This window comes from Setaria italica, chromosome VII (assembly GCF_000263155.2).
Source record: "Setaria italica strain Yugu1 chromosome VII, Setaria_italica_v2.0, whole genome shotgun sequence".
Lineage (NCBI taxonomy): Eukaryota > Viridiplantae > Streptophyta > Magnoliopsida > Poales > Poaceae > Setaria > Setaria italica.
The window spans coordinates 21683036-21699587 of record NC_028456.1 but is presented as its reverse complement, the minus strand read 5'-3'; the positions used below and the strand labels follow the sequence as shown (position 1 = coordinate 21699587).

Here is a 16552-nt window from a genome sequence, read left to right as displayed (position 1 = left end):
CCAGGCTGCTGCCCCCGGGACGAGCGCCGTCGGCCGCACCCCCGGGCCGTGCACCCTGCTCTCCTTGCCCAGAAGCCGGACACATGCTCGCCGGATCCTCCTACGGTCGGGGCCGCTACCCGTGTTGTCACCACCGCCGGCCGCGCACCGCTGCGAGTTGGGCCGTGGCACTCCTCTGTTGCGGCCACCGCATCTGTCCGTGTTGCTTCTCCCATGCCAACAGCCGCACCGGAGCTACATAGCCTGCAGAGTGGCCGCAGCCACTCGCGCGCTGCTTCTCGCACGCCTACGCTGCCCTACTCTGGAGCTTCGCTGCTCATACGAGCTGGCCACGCTGGAGCTTCGCAACTCGCCCAAGCTTCTCACGCGTCAGCTGCTGTCCCGGAGTAGCGTCACGTGGCTTGCTGTAGGGAATATGAGAAGTAGTGTTCCGTGCGGGCGTAAACTGAAGAAGCTCGCTGGTTCTAAACCATTCGAACCGTAGAACCAACCCACCTAACCCACTGAGCCACTCCTCAACAAACCACAGAAAACCAGATCGGTCCAGGCAAACCGTCCACCGTCGGGCTGGTTTGAAAAACCAGTCAAAACCGGTGTAACCCGTGAGTGAGCATGCCTATCCATCGTTAGAGTGCAAGGGGACGGAATGCAAAAACATATTTGTGTGTATTATTCAATTGAAAAGGTGAGTGGAAGTCTGAAATGCAATGCATCGTGCATGTATGCAGTTGGGCAGTAACAGTTATAGAAGGAAGGATAGGAGTTATGGGCTCATGGCTGCTCAACTTAATCGTGACGTTTGTTTGACTGAGGAAGACGTTTACTGACATCTTCCCTTCCGGAGTACTACTAGAGTGGAAGAAAGGCTGGCACTTTCCTCCTCATTTTGTTGCTCCAGCTATGTCGTCATGAGTCCGTTGCATATAGTCCAAGCTTTCCAACACAAAACGGGGAAGGCAGTTACTCCCCTGGTCCTCCGTCTGTATGCATATCCAGAGGGCACTATGGTAATTTTCTCTTTCTCTCTATTTAGGACAGGATAATCAGGAGGGAGTACAATACACAAAAGAGTCGTTTTACCATCCTTTAAGAAATTAAGAGTGGTCCAAATTATAATACCTAAGACCACGTTCACAAATAAGTGGCATTTGGGATTGTCTTAAATCAACTTTGCCCCCCAAAATTAGAGTAGCTTTCGAAACTTTGGTTGCATGTTATGCCTTATGTTTTTTCCCCCCACATTAGAGGATGGAGAGTTGGAGACTAGCAGGAGCGTCCAGGTTCTGGGCCTAGGAGGTAATGCTAGGAACCAACTTGCTTGTATTATGTTTATGTGTTGAGTTTGGATATTTGAAAATGAATTGAGTAAAGTATATATATCTAGTTCTATAAATTTATACTACTACACTGTTTTATAAAATATTGCTAACAAAAGAACTAATAAAAGTTGTGTTTTAGATGCCGTGCCAGAGACCAAAATGTCGCTTGATAAAGCAAAATTTAGCATGTACTAATAATTTTGGTGCTCTATATAGCTTCGGGGACCATAAGAACCCCCAAGAGAAGCAATTTCAAGTGCACGAACAGCCAAGGACCAAGGTAGCAAATACTAGTGGCCTTCTTGACCAAAGAGGCAAAGAGCAATAATGATCGGAAAGTATGATCAGGACTCAGGAGAGAAGATCACGTCTCTTGACCAGTGACCCTAACAAAACCGAAATGCGCGAACCTCGCTACGTTTCCGTATAATGCGAGGTATTTCCCGTAACTGCCACCCATTTGTTGTCTTTATCCAATCATTCCATGAAATTTTGTACTAGACCCCCCTTAATCGTAGTAAAACGCACCCCTCGACTAAATTTGCAGGGGACCCTCTACGAAATTCTGTCACTTATATATTCCTCGGATGCCCTTGTGGGGGCAGAGGAGAGAGGGTACCCCCACAATTTTGCAAATTTCTGAAATGGAGTATCAGGGTTTCTTTCCAATTTTCCGAGACCAAATGAAAGCCAGAAACAGTCAGGGGCATTAGTATAGAACAGCAGCTCCTGGACGCTATCATTTGGCAGCACACCACGCAGCTGCTGCTCTCCGGGAGCATCAACCTCGTGCGCGCTGCTGCCAGGCGCTCTCGGCTCTCGTGCAGCCTGCCTGCCGCGCGCTAGCTGCTTTACCTGCTCTCTGCCAAGCTCGTTGCAGCGCCGTCTCCGTGCTCTTTTGCTACAAAGCAGCGTGCTCCGCGCGGGGCCGGAGCCGCGGCCGAGAAATGCCCGGTGGAGCCTTCCTCCTCAACAGCGGCGGCGGCGGCGGCATGGCGGACTACGGCGGCGGCCTCACCGTCCCCGTAGTGGTGACCTGCTTCATGGCGGCCTCCGGCGGCCTCATCTTCGGCTACGACATTGGCATCTCAGGTGCGCGCGCCGCCCTGTCCCCGCTCCCCTTTTTCCATGTACTCGGTGCCGTTTCCGATGGTGATGCGTTGCGTCCTTCCCGTCCTCTCGCATAAGCATTTGCTGTCTCGCGTGATTGGACGAACGCGTATCGATTGGGATTCGATCAGGGTCGTCAGGTTCCCTCTCTCGTCGTTGCTCTTCTCTATATACGCTATGATAGAGCTTATCGATCGATTGGAGACTCGATTTCCAGCAGCCCTCGGAGGCAAATCGATGCCTGGATGGACTGGTGCATCACGGTTTGTGGTAGGCTCTTTTGTTTGTTTCTTTCTTCTCAGTAGCTTCTTCCAGGATGTTACTGCTTGCTCGACGACAAAGCCAGTTCCTCCATGTCCCCAGTCCCAGCGAAGGCCTCCAAATCACTAATCGGCGCGTGGTAGGTGCGTGTTCTCCTGTTCCTGTCCTCCATCGACCTCAAACCAAGCAAGCAAAACAAACAATTTCATAATCCCAGAGGCCAGACCCAGATCCGAAAGATTCCAAGCCGGGGAAGGAGCAGACGAGATCGGCCATCGGCGTTGGCGGCTTCCTGATCAGTTGCTGTCCCTTCCGGGCTGATTTTTCACCGCACGGTGCCCCCTTAAGGTCTGGTTTGTTACTCTGACTTATTTATAGCACCCGTCATATCGAATGTTTAGATACTAATTAGGAGTATTAAATGTAGACTATTTACAAAACCCATTACATAAGTGGAGGCTAAACGACGAGACGAATCTATTAAGCCTAATTAGTCCATGATTTGACAATGTGCTGCTACAGTAAACATTTACTAATGATAGATTAATTAGGCTTAATAGATTCATCTCACCGTTTAGCTTCCACTTATATAATGGATTTTGTAAACAATGTATGTTTAATACTTCTAATTAGTATCTAAACATTCGATGTAACCCGTGTTAAAAATAAGCAAAGGACTTCAGGAGCAGTGCAGGTACAGTAGAGGTACAGTAGGGGCATCCCTGAGGCCTAGTCCAAAGGTTGCTGGCTCATATTGCGTGGCTCGCTTCCACGTAGATACAAAAGCCAACCCGTCCATCAGTCTGGCTCTTTGCACATTCTCCAAGTATCGGTGGGGCTCATGTTTTTATTTTTTACTCTTTCTTCTCTCTAGTTCGTTTTCCTGCCGCACCTCGTAGCCCGTTCGAGCTGAGCGCGGAAACAAGAGATAATGAGTGTTTGGATCCAGCCCTTGTCACATTGAATAGATTAAATATAAGTTAATTATAAAATCAATTACATAGACGAAGGCTAAACGTCGAGACGAATCTATTAAGCCTAATTAATCCATCATTAGCAAATGGTTACTGTAACAGCACATTGTCAAATCATGGACTAATTAGGCTTAATAAATTCGTCTCGCTGTTTAGCCTCCAAATGTGTAATGGGTTTTATAAATAGTCTATGTTTAATACTTCTAATTAGTATCTAAACATTCGATGTGACGGGAGTTTAGCCAAACATCCCAGATAGCTTCTATCTTTTTTTCCTCCTCCCTCTCTTCCACGTAGTCAAAATGCTGAGTTGGAACCTCTATGAGCCAGCTGAGGTGTCCCGTTGGAGGAGACCTGAACCAAATCAGCGCCCGCTGCCGGGCCCCGCCGGACATTTGCCCCGCCGGGCCCCGGCCAGGGGCATCAAACGCCGGGGGAGGGGGCTCTCCGGACTCCCGGTCCAACAGGGATTCGGCCGGTTTCCTGGACCGTGGTCCCATCGGTCTCGCGGGCACGGCGCACGCGATCGCACGATCCGATCGCGATCGGATGCCCTCGGATTGTGGGCGGCACTGTGCGCGGCGGCGTACGGCGATTCTGCCGCCTGCGGCAGTGCCCGGCCTCACGCCGCACACGTCGGCTCTGCTCCGGTCACGAGGTTTCAATCACGCGCCCCACCACCGGTTCACTAGCGCCTTGCTTGCGCTAGCGCTAGGCTTTTCCGTTAGTACCACATGTCAACAGTTTCGGGCCCTTACGTAATCCGCCGCGGGATTGGACGTCACGCTCGGGGCGTTTGCGTTTTCCTGTCGCCTTTCTTTGGGAGGCCGACGCCGATTCCTACTGCGACTACTCTTCCACTGCTTGCTTCCTGTGGTTTTCAATTGAGTTCATCACGGGCATCTCTTTCTCGTCGAAGGAGACTGGAGAAGAGATGGAGATCGCTGCTTTGGCAGTGGCACTCGGATGCATTCATTGGTGGCTAGGTAAAGTCATTTCGGCTAGGATTAGTAGGCTACTCGATGGTAATCTCAGCAATTTGCAGGAGGTGGGGTTTTCGGAAGTAGGCGTCTGTCGTTTCCTACTGATATGAGTGTGACAAGATCGGCATTTTTTTAATGGAGACACGATGTTGATACGATGAATAATGGAGTGCTATCGGTAAAAGCTATTTTACATCGAAAAGGAGAATATTGGTACTGCTTTTTGAAGAAGAATAGTGATATTTTAGTGCTGGTTCTTAGGACAAAAAAAGGCGATGCTAAAAAATCTGTCCTCTGGAATTAGACAGAGCTACAGATGACACCACATCCGTCCAATACATGCCTAGATGCCCACTCTTCAGTCCTCACTCGATAGAATATCGTCCACCTTCCTCCTCCATCCTTGTCTCGACTTGCTCCTACGCTTCCATTCATCCTTGGCATACTTTTGCTGGGTCCCAGGGGCCGACCCAAGCAAACATCAGCAAGAACCATGGCGACCATCACCGTGGAGGCGTGGACCGTGGTCAGCTGAAATCTAGGAGGTTAAATAAATAACAAGCATGAACTAAATTTAAAGTGTCGTGCTTGTATTTGAAATAAAATGTTGACTCTACTTACTCTTGGATTCATAATAAGCCATTTGTGCGTATGTTTATCAGTAGAAAAATGGAACTAGAAACGGTACTGAACAATGCTAGATGTCATTGCGAGCTTCATTTGCCCGTAGTAGTTTCATTAGCTCTAACCAAATCAACTTGTTCATGTGTCGCCACATCGACAACATCAGGAGGTGTGTCGGAGATGGAGTCTTTCCTGAAGAAGTTCTTCCCGGGGCTGCTGAAGAGGACGGCGCACGCCAACAAGGACGTGTACTGCATCTACAACAACCAGGCGCTCACGGCCTTCACCTCGTCGTTGTACGCGTTCGGCATGGTGGGGACGCTGGTGGCGAGCCGCGTCACCCGCCGCCTTGGGCGCCAGGCCATCATGCTCATCGGCGGCAGCCTGTTCCTGGTCGGCGCCCTCGTCAACGCCGCCGCGGCGAACGTCGCCATGCTCATCGTCGGGAGGATGCTGCTCGGCCTGGGCCTCGGGTTCTCCGGCCAGGCCACGCCGGTGTACCTCGCCGAGGTGTCGCCCCCGCGCTGGCGGGGCGGGTTCATCTCGGCCTTCCCCCTGTTCATCAGCATCGGGTACCTCGTCGCCAACCTGATCAACTACGGCACGTCGCGGATCCCGGGCTGGGGGTGGCGCCTGTCGCTCGGCCTCGCGGCGATCCCGGCCGCCGTCATGGTGGCGGGCGCCGTGTTCATCCCGGACACCCCCAGCAGCCTCGTCCTGCGCGGAAAGCACGACGACGCCCGCGCCGCGCTCCAGCGGGTGCGCGGCAAGGGCGTGGACATCGGCGCCGAGTTCGCCGACATACTTGCCGCCGCGGAGCACGCGCGGCGGAACGAGGAGGGCGCGTTCCGGCGGATCCTGCGGCGGGAGTACCGGCCGTACCTGGTGATGGCCGTGGCGTTCCCGGTGTTCCTGAACCTCACCGGCGTGGCCGTGACCGCCTTCTTCTCGCCGATCCTGTTCCGGACCGTCGGGTTCGAGAGCGACGCCGCGCTGATGGGCGCCGTCATCCTGGGCGTGATGAACATCGGCGGCATCCTCGCGTCGGGCTTCGCCATGGACCGCTACGGCCGGAAGCTGCTCTTCGTGATCGGCGGCGCGCTCATGTTCACGTGCCAGGCATATATATACGGATTTTATCTACACACGTCTCATTCCTTGATTCTTGGCACTGGAATGACCTTGACAGAAATGAAAAAAAATATTGCAGGTGACGATGGCGAGCATCATCGGCTCTCACCTCGGCAACGGGAGCAAGATGCCCAAGGGTTACGCGGTGGCGGTGCTGATCGCGACGTTCGTGTTCTCGGCGAGCTTCAGCTGGTCGTGGGGCGCGCTGTACTGGACGGTCCCCGGCGAGATCTACCCGGTGGAGGTGCGGTCGGCGGGGCAGGGCGCGGCGGTGGCGCTCAACCTGGGGCTCAACTTCCTGCAGGCGCAGTTCTTCCTGGCGATGCTGTGCTGCTTCAGGTACGGCGCGTTCCTCTTCTACGCGTCGTGGCTGGTGGTGATGACCGCCTTCGCCGTGGCGCTCGTGCCGGAGACCAAGGGCGTGCCGCTCGAGTCCATGGGCCACGTCTTCGCGCGCCACTGGTACTGGGGCAGGTTCGTCAAGGACCAGAAGCTTGGAGACGAGTCGACCTGATTAGCTGCTAGTAATTCAGAATCAGCGTGTGCTTTGGTGTATAATACCGCCGGTAGATTATTGATAAGGTAAATACATATCGTCTGTGTGCCTTTGTGATGACTGAATGACTTAAGAAGCTCATCCGTGTAGTGCATTTCGAGACTCGAAGTATAACATGTTCGTAGTACATGGGAGAGCCTTGTTCTACCGTGTGATTTTCTCTTGTCTTTTATTGTGTGCAAGCGACAAGAACAAACCGCAAACTGTAGCTTGAAGTGGAGAATCGAATTCCTTCCTCAGTGCATACACTGTGAGTCTGTGACTGTCCGAATGCCGTTTTGAGTGACAGCAGATCAAATGTACTCCTAATGGATTTTTTTGAGTGACACCATATCTGTCTAAAAGATCAACATGGCGGCCCAGACATGAATAACAAACACACCGCATCCAGCCCAGTACAAACACGAGAGCCTCAGCCCATAACATAGTGGGCCGACGAGCCGAGCCAACTCAAAACGCAAGCCCGCAGCAGCTCACAGGGCAATCACACTTCACAAATGAGAACGAGCAGATACCAACGCTATAGTAATATCAGGCTTTACTAGAGTTTACATCAAGCTACACTACAGGATAAGAACCTACATGTTGGCTGGACCGCCGCAGGCCCTCCGCCTCCACCACCGTTAGTCTCCCTCCTTTCCCACCTTCGGCATCGTGAAGGGCAACACGGACGGCACCACGATCCCATCACCGGCCCTCCACCTCCACCATCATTGGTCCCCCTCCTTTCCCACCTTCGGCATCTTGCTGAAGGTCGGAGCGAGTGGGGATCTATCTTTCTAATAAGTTTTAGTAGATCCAGTCTAATTTTAGGGTTTAGGTTTCTTCCTGCGGTGGTTCGTGGTATTGGAGATTTGTTTCCTCCTTCTCTTTTTCGTCAATGGCGAGGAGGTTCATGGTGACTTCGATGAAGATGATGGTGGCAACTTTCTTGGCATGACGACATGGAGAATTAGGTTTCCGGATAGCAACATCGAGGCGGGGATGATGTTGCCGATGTGGAATAATTTTCTCCAGCCCCTTCTCCGTTTTGTCGTGGTTAGATCCAACCACGATGAAAGACTTGTGAGAATAATTCTACCCCTCGAGCTGATGTTGATCAGTCTTAGGTTGGGTAGATTGGGATTCGTCTTTCTTCTTTATCGGTGGCAAAACGAGGAAGAAGAAAAATGTAAGAAGGAAGAAGAAGATTTTGCTCGATCCAGCCCACAGGGATGTTGGTCGTCGTTCTTTGTGCACTTCAGCCTGCTCGCTTGCCTATGCAGCCTTCTATATGAATAACATGTTTGAGACTGAGATTTGAAGCTACATGACGCGTGAGTACAATGAAGAAATGAAGATGAAGAGCCGTACTTGATTGTTATTAAATGTAATTTTATTTTCTTCGAGAGCGCTATGTACTCAGTTTTGATTTAATACCATTTTTCCTTTGTAAAAAAAACGACCACTTGAATGTTAGCCCACGGTTACAGGTTACGTTATTTTCGATCGCCGCAACCCTTTCTCCTACAGGCAGTTCACCTGAACCTCCTGCTTGGCGTCCCCAGCGAACCTCCGCCAGTACCAGTGCCGCGCCCAGACGGAGCGCATGGCCTCCAGCGGCACGCCTTTGGTCTCCGGCAGGAACGCCGCCACGAAGACCGTCATCACCAGGACCCATCCCGCGTAGAACAGGAAGATGGCGTACTTCATGGCGCAGAGCAGGGAGATGAACACCTGCGTCTGCGCGAAGGAGAGGCAGAGCGCGATGGACACCGTCAGGCCCTGCCCCGCCGACCGGACCTCCACAGGGTAGATCTCGCTGGGGACCACCCACTTGAGGGGGCCCCACGACATGCCGAAGCTGAACGTGTACAGGCACATGAGCACCAGCACGGCCAGCGCGTAATCGCGCGGCATCGTCACGGCGCCGTGCTTCCCGAGATGGTCCGCCAGGATCCATGCCATTGCCAGCTTCTCGTTGATGAGTGAAAGGAAGGTGATTATTAACAACGTTGAGCTAAACACTGCAAATGGTAATTTAGTTTTGGTATCTACTCCAGATTAGTACCTGGCAAATGATCATTGCTGCGCCACCGGTGAGGAACAGGAACCTGCGGCCGGCGCGGTCCACGACGACGGAGGACAGAGACGACGAGGCCAGGTTCACGAGGCTGAGGATCACGGACCCAAGGATGGCCTTCTGGCTGCTGAACCCGACCGTCCGGAATAGCACCGGCGAGAAGACGGCCATGGCGATCACGCCGGTGAGGTCGAAGAACGAGGGGATGGCCACCACCATCACCAGGTAGTGCCGGTACCCCTTGCCACGAAGCCTCTCGTACGCGCCCTCGTCGTTCCGGTGGGCGTCCTCCACGGCGCGCACGATGTCCTTGAACTCCGCGTCGGTGTCCGCGCCCGGACCACGGAGGCGCTGCAGCGAGGCGCGGGCCTTGTCGGTCTCGCCGCGCAGGACCAGGCTGCTGGGAGTGTCTGGGACCAGCAGGGCGCCCAGGACGACGATGGCGGCCGGGACGGCGGCGAGGCCCAGCGACACGCGCCAGCCCCACACGGTGATGCGGTTGGTGAAGTAGTTGGTGACGTTGGCGGCCAGTGCCCCCAACACGACGAAGATGTGGTACGCCGCGGTGAACGCGCCGCGCCACCGTGCCGGCGATGTCTCGGCGAGGTACAAAGGAGCAGCCTGTAGCACAAGATAAAGAAGATGTTACTCCTACATTCTGGGCCAAGATGTTAATGGGCCTAATTCAGTAATTTGTAGTATAGGTTTCTTTTTAAACTGCACCAGTGCACCGACGAGATAAATCGATCATGACCTGTGTGGTGAACCCAACTCCGAAGCCGAGCAGCATCCGGCCGATGATAAGCATGGCGATGTTGACGGCGCCGGCGTTGATCGCCGAGCCTACAAGGAACAGCACGCCGCCGATCAGCATGATGGCCTGGCGGCCTATCGTCCTCGTCACGCGGCTCGCCGCCAGCGACGAGAGCATCGCAGCGATGTACAATGACGAGGTGAACGCGGTGAGCAGCTGGTCGTCGTATTTGCAGTAGGCGTCGTGCTTGGCGTTCTTCATCCGGCTCGACACCTCCGGGAAGAACTTTGTCAGGAACGGCTCCATTTGCGTCACACCACCTGCGTTTAGGTTCACCAAAAAAATGTGTAAAATTAAAGGTCCTACCAACAATACATAAAGGAAAATAATAGAATAACTATAAGTACCACATGCATTACATTTCAGTGGGACATTAGTATATTTAGTACTTGTTAAATCGAGTTTATATGATGAAAATTACTTAAAGATGCATGTGTACGACATCTGGCAATGCAACCGATCAGTTTCCCATAATTGGCACACAACTTTTGAGCTATGGGATAGATGCGATACCTGAGCAGGTGGTGTGCAATTAATCCATGATACAATTATTGATTAAAGTGTCTTTACAAGGTACTACTAGTGTATCGCACAAATGCATGATCTAATATTCTAAATAGCTAAAGAAAAATCGAAGGCTATGTGCTAGTCCCTTTTCTTCCCAGCTAGTTAGCATATATGCTTCCGTGGCTCCCTGTCTCCTAGGATATATCCTATATATTCTCCTTTTGTTCTTTGCCCTTCCAATTGATCTCATGCATATCTCTAAGCATACATATAATGGCTACATCTTTTAGGCACATAGCACTGCACATGAGACTTTTCGTGCTGTTATGCGTCGATTCCGATGTCCCAAACAGATCAATGATCAAGCTGGCCTAAACACAAAACTGGAGATGGCCTTGCTCAAAGCTTATGGCTTGTTTGGGAAATTAAAGCTCGAGATTCAGCTTACGTACCCTTCTGAATATATAGAGGCCTCTTATTAATTACCATTTGGAGATCGCATATAAGATTATTTTTTTCTTACGAGAAGTATAAGCTAAAATTGAACATAGGGAGGAGAAACTGATTTGGCTCATATCTGTCCTGGTATCGGCTGGTCAACAGGGATATAAAGCCAAATCCTCTCACTGACGTATGATCTGAGTCGTCGCACTCGTATTCAAAGTGGCCGAGGTGAAAGACAAGGCTGCTCGCACAGTTGATTCTAAACTGCTGCCAACTATATCATTTATGATCTCCCTAAGGATATGGAGATTGCTTGGTGTGGGAAGAGAGAGGTCTGGCAGATTGCAAGAGGAAAGAAAGCTTAGAAAAAAGATCCCCGCCGGGTCGCGCAACGCATCCGAGAGCGAGATGGAGAGGTGACAGAGGAGCCAGGCGGGTATGTATGCACCTGAGACGCCAATGTCGTAGCCGAAGATGAGGCCGCAGGAGGCGGCCATGAGGCTGGTCACCACCACGGAGAACGTCACGCCGCCGCCGTAGTCGCGGCCGCCGCCGCCGCCTTCCGCCGCCGCGGCGAATCCGCCTCCGGCCATCGAAGGGCCGACGGAAGCTCCTTTCCAGCTGCCCTCTGCTCCGGGCCGGCGTACCCCGCTGCCCCCGGCAAGAGTGCACTCTGTGTGTGTGTGTGTGTGTGTGTGTGTGGGGCTGTGGCCTGTGGCGAAGGCGAACTGGCGATTAATTAGCTGGAAGCCTGGAAGCCAACAGCCGCGCGTTCATATAGGCACGCGGCTCCGGTCGTAGGACGGTACTAGGACCGTAGAAGGCTCACCGCACCGCGTGGCAGGCCCAACCGCTGTCCCTGTGCAGTCGTGTGAGATCCTTCGCTTTTCTGAAGCGTTGTGGAGTGCAGCAATGAATGACCCGATCGATTCTAGTTCGGACCGTACGAAATATTCGAATCCTAATTAAGAAAATTAAATATGAGCTAATTATAAAATTAATTTTATAGATGGAGGCTAATTCACGAGTCTATTAAGCCAAATTAATTCATCATTAGTAAATGGTTACTGTAATATCACATTGTCAAATCATGAACTAATTAGGTTTCATAGATTCATCTCATAAATTAATTTCCATCTGTGCAATTAATTTTATAATTAATTTATATTTAATAATTCTAATCAGTATCTAAATATTTGATGCGCAACCAGACACACCCATACGCATAGAGCATGAGCGAGGACAGGGGAGAGCGGCCGTGCTGGTGCTAATATAGGAGGGGGGCCAGGGGCTAGGGGACCAGTACTGATAGCGAGAATCCGAGTTTACGGTCGGTCGTTGACTCGTTGGCACGTCTCTTGGCGTTCGACTTTTTCTTTTTAGTCCGCACACTCGCCTCCTTCTAGTTCTAGCAAGGGTCCATACATAGGATGGGGATAGGGTCACTAGCACGTTGGAGTAAATTAGGATATGGACATGCGCAAGTTGGAGGTAAAAAATAGATTTAAAATTTTTAAAAACAAGTCATTTATCTTATTTGGTAGGTGGATGTGCATATGATAGTTAATTAGTGCTAAGAGCGACTCCAAGAGTACGTCAAAAAACTCTTCCCCAAAACTATGTATTGGGGGTTCTCCTAAAAAAATTTCTCCCAAAAACATATCAATCCACAGCAGATCGCTAATAAATTACCCCTAATATTTCAAAACAGGCCACGTCATCGTATTGGGCCCATCAGAAGGGACGGGCGGGCGTGCGGGAATTAGGATTGAGGGAGGAACGCCAACGCTAAAATATACGCGGTGGAAGGCTGTTTTTTAGCGTCGCTAAAAAATTAGGGAAGGTTTGGGTGGACTGTTGGAGTTCGTTTTTTCTCTTTTTCTGGGGTAAGATTAGCAGCCCTCTAAATATGTACTAAATATGAGATAGGACCGGGGAGAGCGAGGATATAGGTGGGGCCAGTACCAGTAGCGAGAATTTACGGTCGGTCGTTGACTCGCTGTGGCACGCCTCTTGGCGTTCAACATTTTTTTTGTCCGCACTCGCCTCCTTCTAGTTCTAGCTAGGGTCCACATAGGATATGGAAATGCGCACGTTGGAGCGAAAAAATAAACCATTCTAGGATTTCAAATTCATAAAAACAAGTCATTTTATCTTGTTGTACGATGTTATGTAGGTTCTAAGCTATTAAATCCTGAATTTGTAAGTCTATCACTTGAGATTCAAATAATTACAATAAATAAGTAATTACATACTCCCTCCGTCCCAAAAAAGTGCATTTCTGCCTCTGTATCTGGATAAGTGTTTGTCCATAAATGCACTCTAACATACAACCCGAGATGTCCCCGTGTGCTCTACTATTCACCCTGGCCAACACCGATGTCATGTATATTGTATGTACGCCATGTTTGCATGCCACATAGGTAAATTTTACACTAGTTAGAGACTTAGAGTGCTTTAGACTTCCACCAGGTGACACATTTAATTAACAAGGTTAGAGGCAGCCCGATGTGTATTATAAGAATTTATGGACCTAGATGACATCAGATAAATTTAAAAACTGCTAGTGTATGCAATGGCGGGCCTAGGTTTTCGCTAAGACTAGGGCCAAATTCCAAGCGCTCATGATACGACAATACATATATATAGAAATTTGATATACCATAATATAGTTATACCTGTTTTCTAAACCACGTCATGATACAGTATTTTCTCAAAATCTACACGAGACATAATTAGGTATTCAATTCTAGCACTCTGTGGCCCTATATATAAATGGTGCGGCTAAATTTCTTAATTGAGTCTATTGCTCTAGTATGGAATGGTTGACACATAAATCAAACTAAATAAACTATATGTAATCATCTAAATTGTTAGTTGGCTTTGCCAATGCTATTGGTTGCTAGTTCGCTACACGGCTACATGTAGAGTGCAACCACTGCCTCCTCCTGGCCGAGGAGATGCGGGCAAGTAGGGAGGGAAATGGTACGGGTACGGATAGAATTATATCCATATTTTTTGTCGAATTCGAATTCAAATTCAAATGTTCTTGAATACGAATATAAAATGAATACGAATATAAAATGAATAGTTCGAATACGAATTCGCATTCGGATATCTAATAAATTTAAATTATAGCTACTAACTACTTTTTTAATTGATGATTTTGGAATATCAAAATCATTTTGCAAGTAGAGAATAAAGTATGACTATGTAACACATGTAAACAAAGATACATAGTTCAGAATAAAATATTTATCAATAAATATTTCAATAATTAAATGTATTAATAATAAACAAATAATAAAAATAAGTAAATATTTTAATAAACAAATAAATAAATGGATAAAAATGATTTATACATCAATAAACAAGTAAAATATGGTACTAAAAATTAATTTACATCAATAAATATATCTATTTCAAACTAAATCAAAATAATATATTTATAGCATGGTTTGGAGAGGTGCTTTATTCTAAACGAATACGAATAATATCGGATATTTCGATACAAATCCAAATTCGGATAGACAAAATTGATTAAAAAGCGAATTCGAATACGTCCCCTTTAGTTACCATGTTAGAAACGGGCGCGGATAATATCCATATTTATATTTTAACGGATACGAATTCGGATAATTCAGATTTCTAGCTATCCATTTCCACCCCTACGGGCAAGCACCATGTCCGCAAAGACAATCTGGGAAGATACTCGCTGCTTTAATTTGCTGGTGCTTTAATCACCGCCAAGCAAAGACGCTTCGGCAAGGTGTCTGACCGTGCGGACGCAATGATCTATGATCTATCATCTAGCAGCCTGCAGGCAATGGAAGAGTCGAGGAGGAACAGGTCACCAAGCTTAGCTGCGCCAGGGTCTAGTTTGCTATAAATCGACGAGGGGCTCCGGCGAGTGGCGGGCAGCGGTGGCGGAGTCAGCGGTCGCGAGATGCGTTCGTGCGACTCGCGAAACAGAGGCGAGGCGAGGACGAGTGGGAACGTGTGAATCGGACTGTTGCCTGGGCCTATTGGTGGTGGACTGGGGTGTACCGGAGATTATTAGGCCACGACTAGGGCCACGGCCCGGGTGGCCCTAGCTGCAGGTCCGCCCCTGAGTGTATGCTAGTATTGTTTTTATCTCCTTTTTGCTCGTTGTTACGCGAGCTTGCATGATTTTTTCCTGCAGGTATACAAATATTTTGGTTCCAGTTGATTTCTTTTGGTTCCACCTATCCAGTTAAAATGGCTAAACAGGGGAACAGTTTTTTGTTCAGCGAGTTTTCATGATTTGTTCTAGATATATAAAGTTTTGTCCAAACAATTTTTGTTCACTTATCCGGTTTAAATGGTAGGATGTCGGAGGGGGTAGGGTGCAAATTTTTGTTCCACGAGGTTGTATGAGTTGTTTTAGATATTTAAACCTTTTGTTGTTCTTGAATATTTTTTCTTCTACTTATCATGTAGTTATAAAATGACTGGATATATAGGAGACTGGAGGTAGGTGGGGTGGGGGGTTTTACAAATATTTGTTTTTGGTGAGCTTGTATAATTTATTTTGCTATGCAATCGTCCCGACAGTCAGCAATAGATGCATGCAGCACGGTGACACTAAAATAAAATTCTTGTAATCGTTGTTGCATAACAATGGATGCACAAAGCCATGGCTGGGGGATACGTCAGAACTCAGATGCGGACACTATACATGCTCTGGCCTTGTGGAGAGGAAGGATGAAATCAATCCACAATGACCGGAGCCACTCCGTTTAGGGTCCAATTAAAGCCCTGAAAAATGGAAGAGTTGATTTGGAGCATGTGTTCTTCATCACGAGTAAAAGGATTTAAAATTGAAGTTCCAAAAGAAGCAAAGGTCGGAACTTGGAAGATCAGCCGCTTACTCGTCTTTTATTCTACACTCCATATGCTAAAGCGTCAAAGTGAGATTATCGGATGCTTTGTAAGGCGGTGCACCTTTTTGATTCCATCCCAATTGGATGGCGCCTAACCTTTCGTCGCCCGGCCCGGGTCACGGCGAGCAAACGATACATCTTGATCTGACACGTTCCGGATCGACGAATTTTCAACGAGGGTGCACCGATCGAGCTAGCATCTGGCTTTTGCAAATAGCATAATCCATGCATGATACGGTCATATATATGGAGATCATTTCGGACGAACCGATGCCTGGCTAGGTGCAAACCAGCTCAGCCGGAGAAGAACTTGACTGGCCATGCGAATTGAAGATGCACCACTGACATCTAGTGTGTGCACGATATGGAACTGACGAACTGACGCGACGTGCAGTGGGAACTACTTAGCGACCAGTCCACCATTTGATTTCCCGTGGTATATAAGCTTGTGCAGCTCACTACTGCTCACCCCCACCAACATTAGTGTATGACTCCTTATAAAAAAACATTATATTAGTGTATGACTGACCGATGTGATGACAGTGTTGCTAACCGTCATCTGTTCACGTACGTCCATCCGTCGGGAACTTGGGATACTGGAGACGGAGACCCCGCCGGCCGCCGAGCACGACGACAACAGCAGCAGCCTGCTCGCGTTGGTGAGTCCAGTTTCCCAGGATTGGCATCGTCGGTTGGGTCTTCGCGCGGACGAAGACATACCTGGACCGTGGACCGGAAAGCCTAGCTCAGTTTGCACAATCTTGGAAATTCAGATCTATAAAATTAATGGACCGAGCGTTTGCTGAAGCATAGCGATTAACAAGGTAGAAGAGCTCACTTGAACTAGTAGTGTTCCAAAGCTC

At 49.2% G+C, this 16552-nt stretch overlaps 2 protein-coding genes across 3 annotated transcripts; one reads left to right on the top strand and one right to left on the bottom strand.

Moving 5' to 3' along the window:
* The first annotated feature begins 1962 nt into the window (after positions 1-1962).
* Positions 1963-7125, top strand: LOC101762512 (sugar transport protein MST1). Of its 2 annotated transcripts, XM_022828686.1 has the most exons (4): positions 2646-2833; positions 2908-3038; positions 5438-6390; positions 6482-7125. In XM_022828686.1, exons 3-4 carry the CDS (start codon positions 5452-5454, stop codon positions 6914-6916), a joined length of 1374 nt encoding a protein of 457 aa, XP_022684421.1. In that variant the 5' UTR covers positions 2646-2833; positions 2908-3038; positions 5438-5451; the 3' UTR covers positions 6917-7125. The 2 variants fall into 2 exon arrangements, with proteins under 2 accessions (XP_004975817.1, XP_022684421.1); XM_004975760.4 differs by lacking the exons at positions 2646-2833; positions 2908-3038 and adding an exon at positions 1963-2411.
* A 1167-nt stretch (positions 7126-8292) lies between these two features.
* Positions 8293-11513, bottom strand: LOC101762099 (sugar transport protein MST1). The gene is made up of 4 exons (XM_004975758.3): positions 11234-11513; positions 9775-10094; positions 9009-9641; positions 8293-8911 (listed from the first exon to the last, which is right to left on the bottom strand). Exons 1-4 carry the CDS (start codon positions 11376-11378, stop codon positions 8465-8467), a joined length of 1545 nt encoding a protein of 514 aa, XP_004975815.1. The 5' UTR covers positions 11379-11513; the 3' UTR covers positions 8293-8464.
* Positions 11514-16552: the final 5039 nt, after the last annotated feature.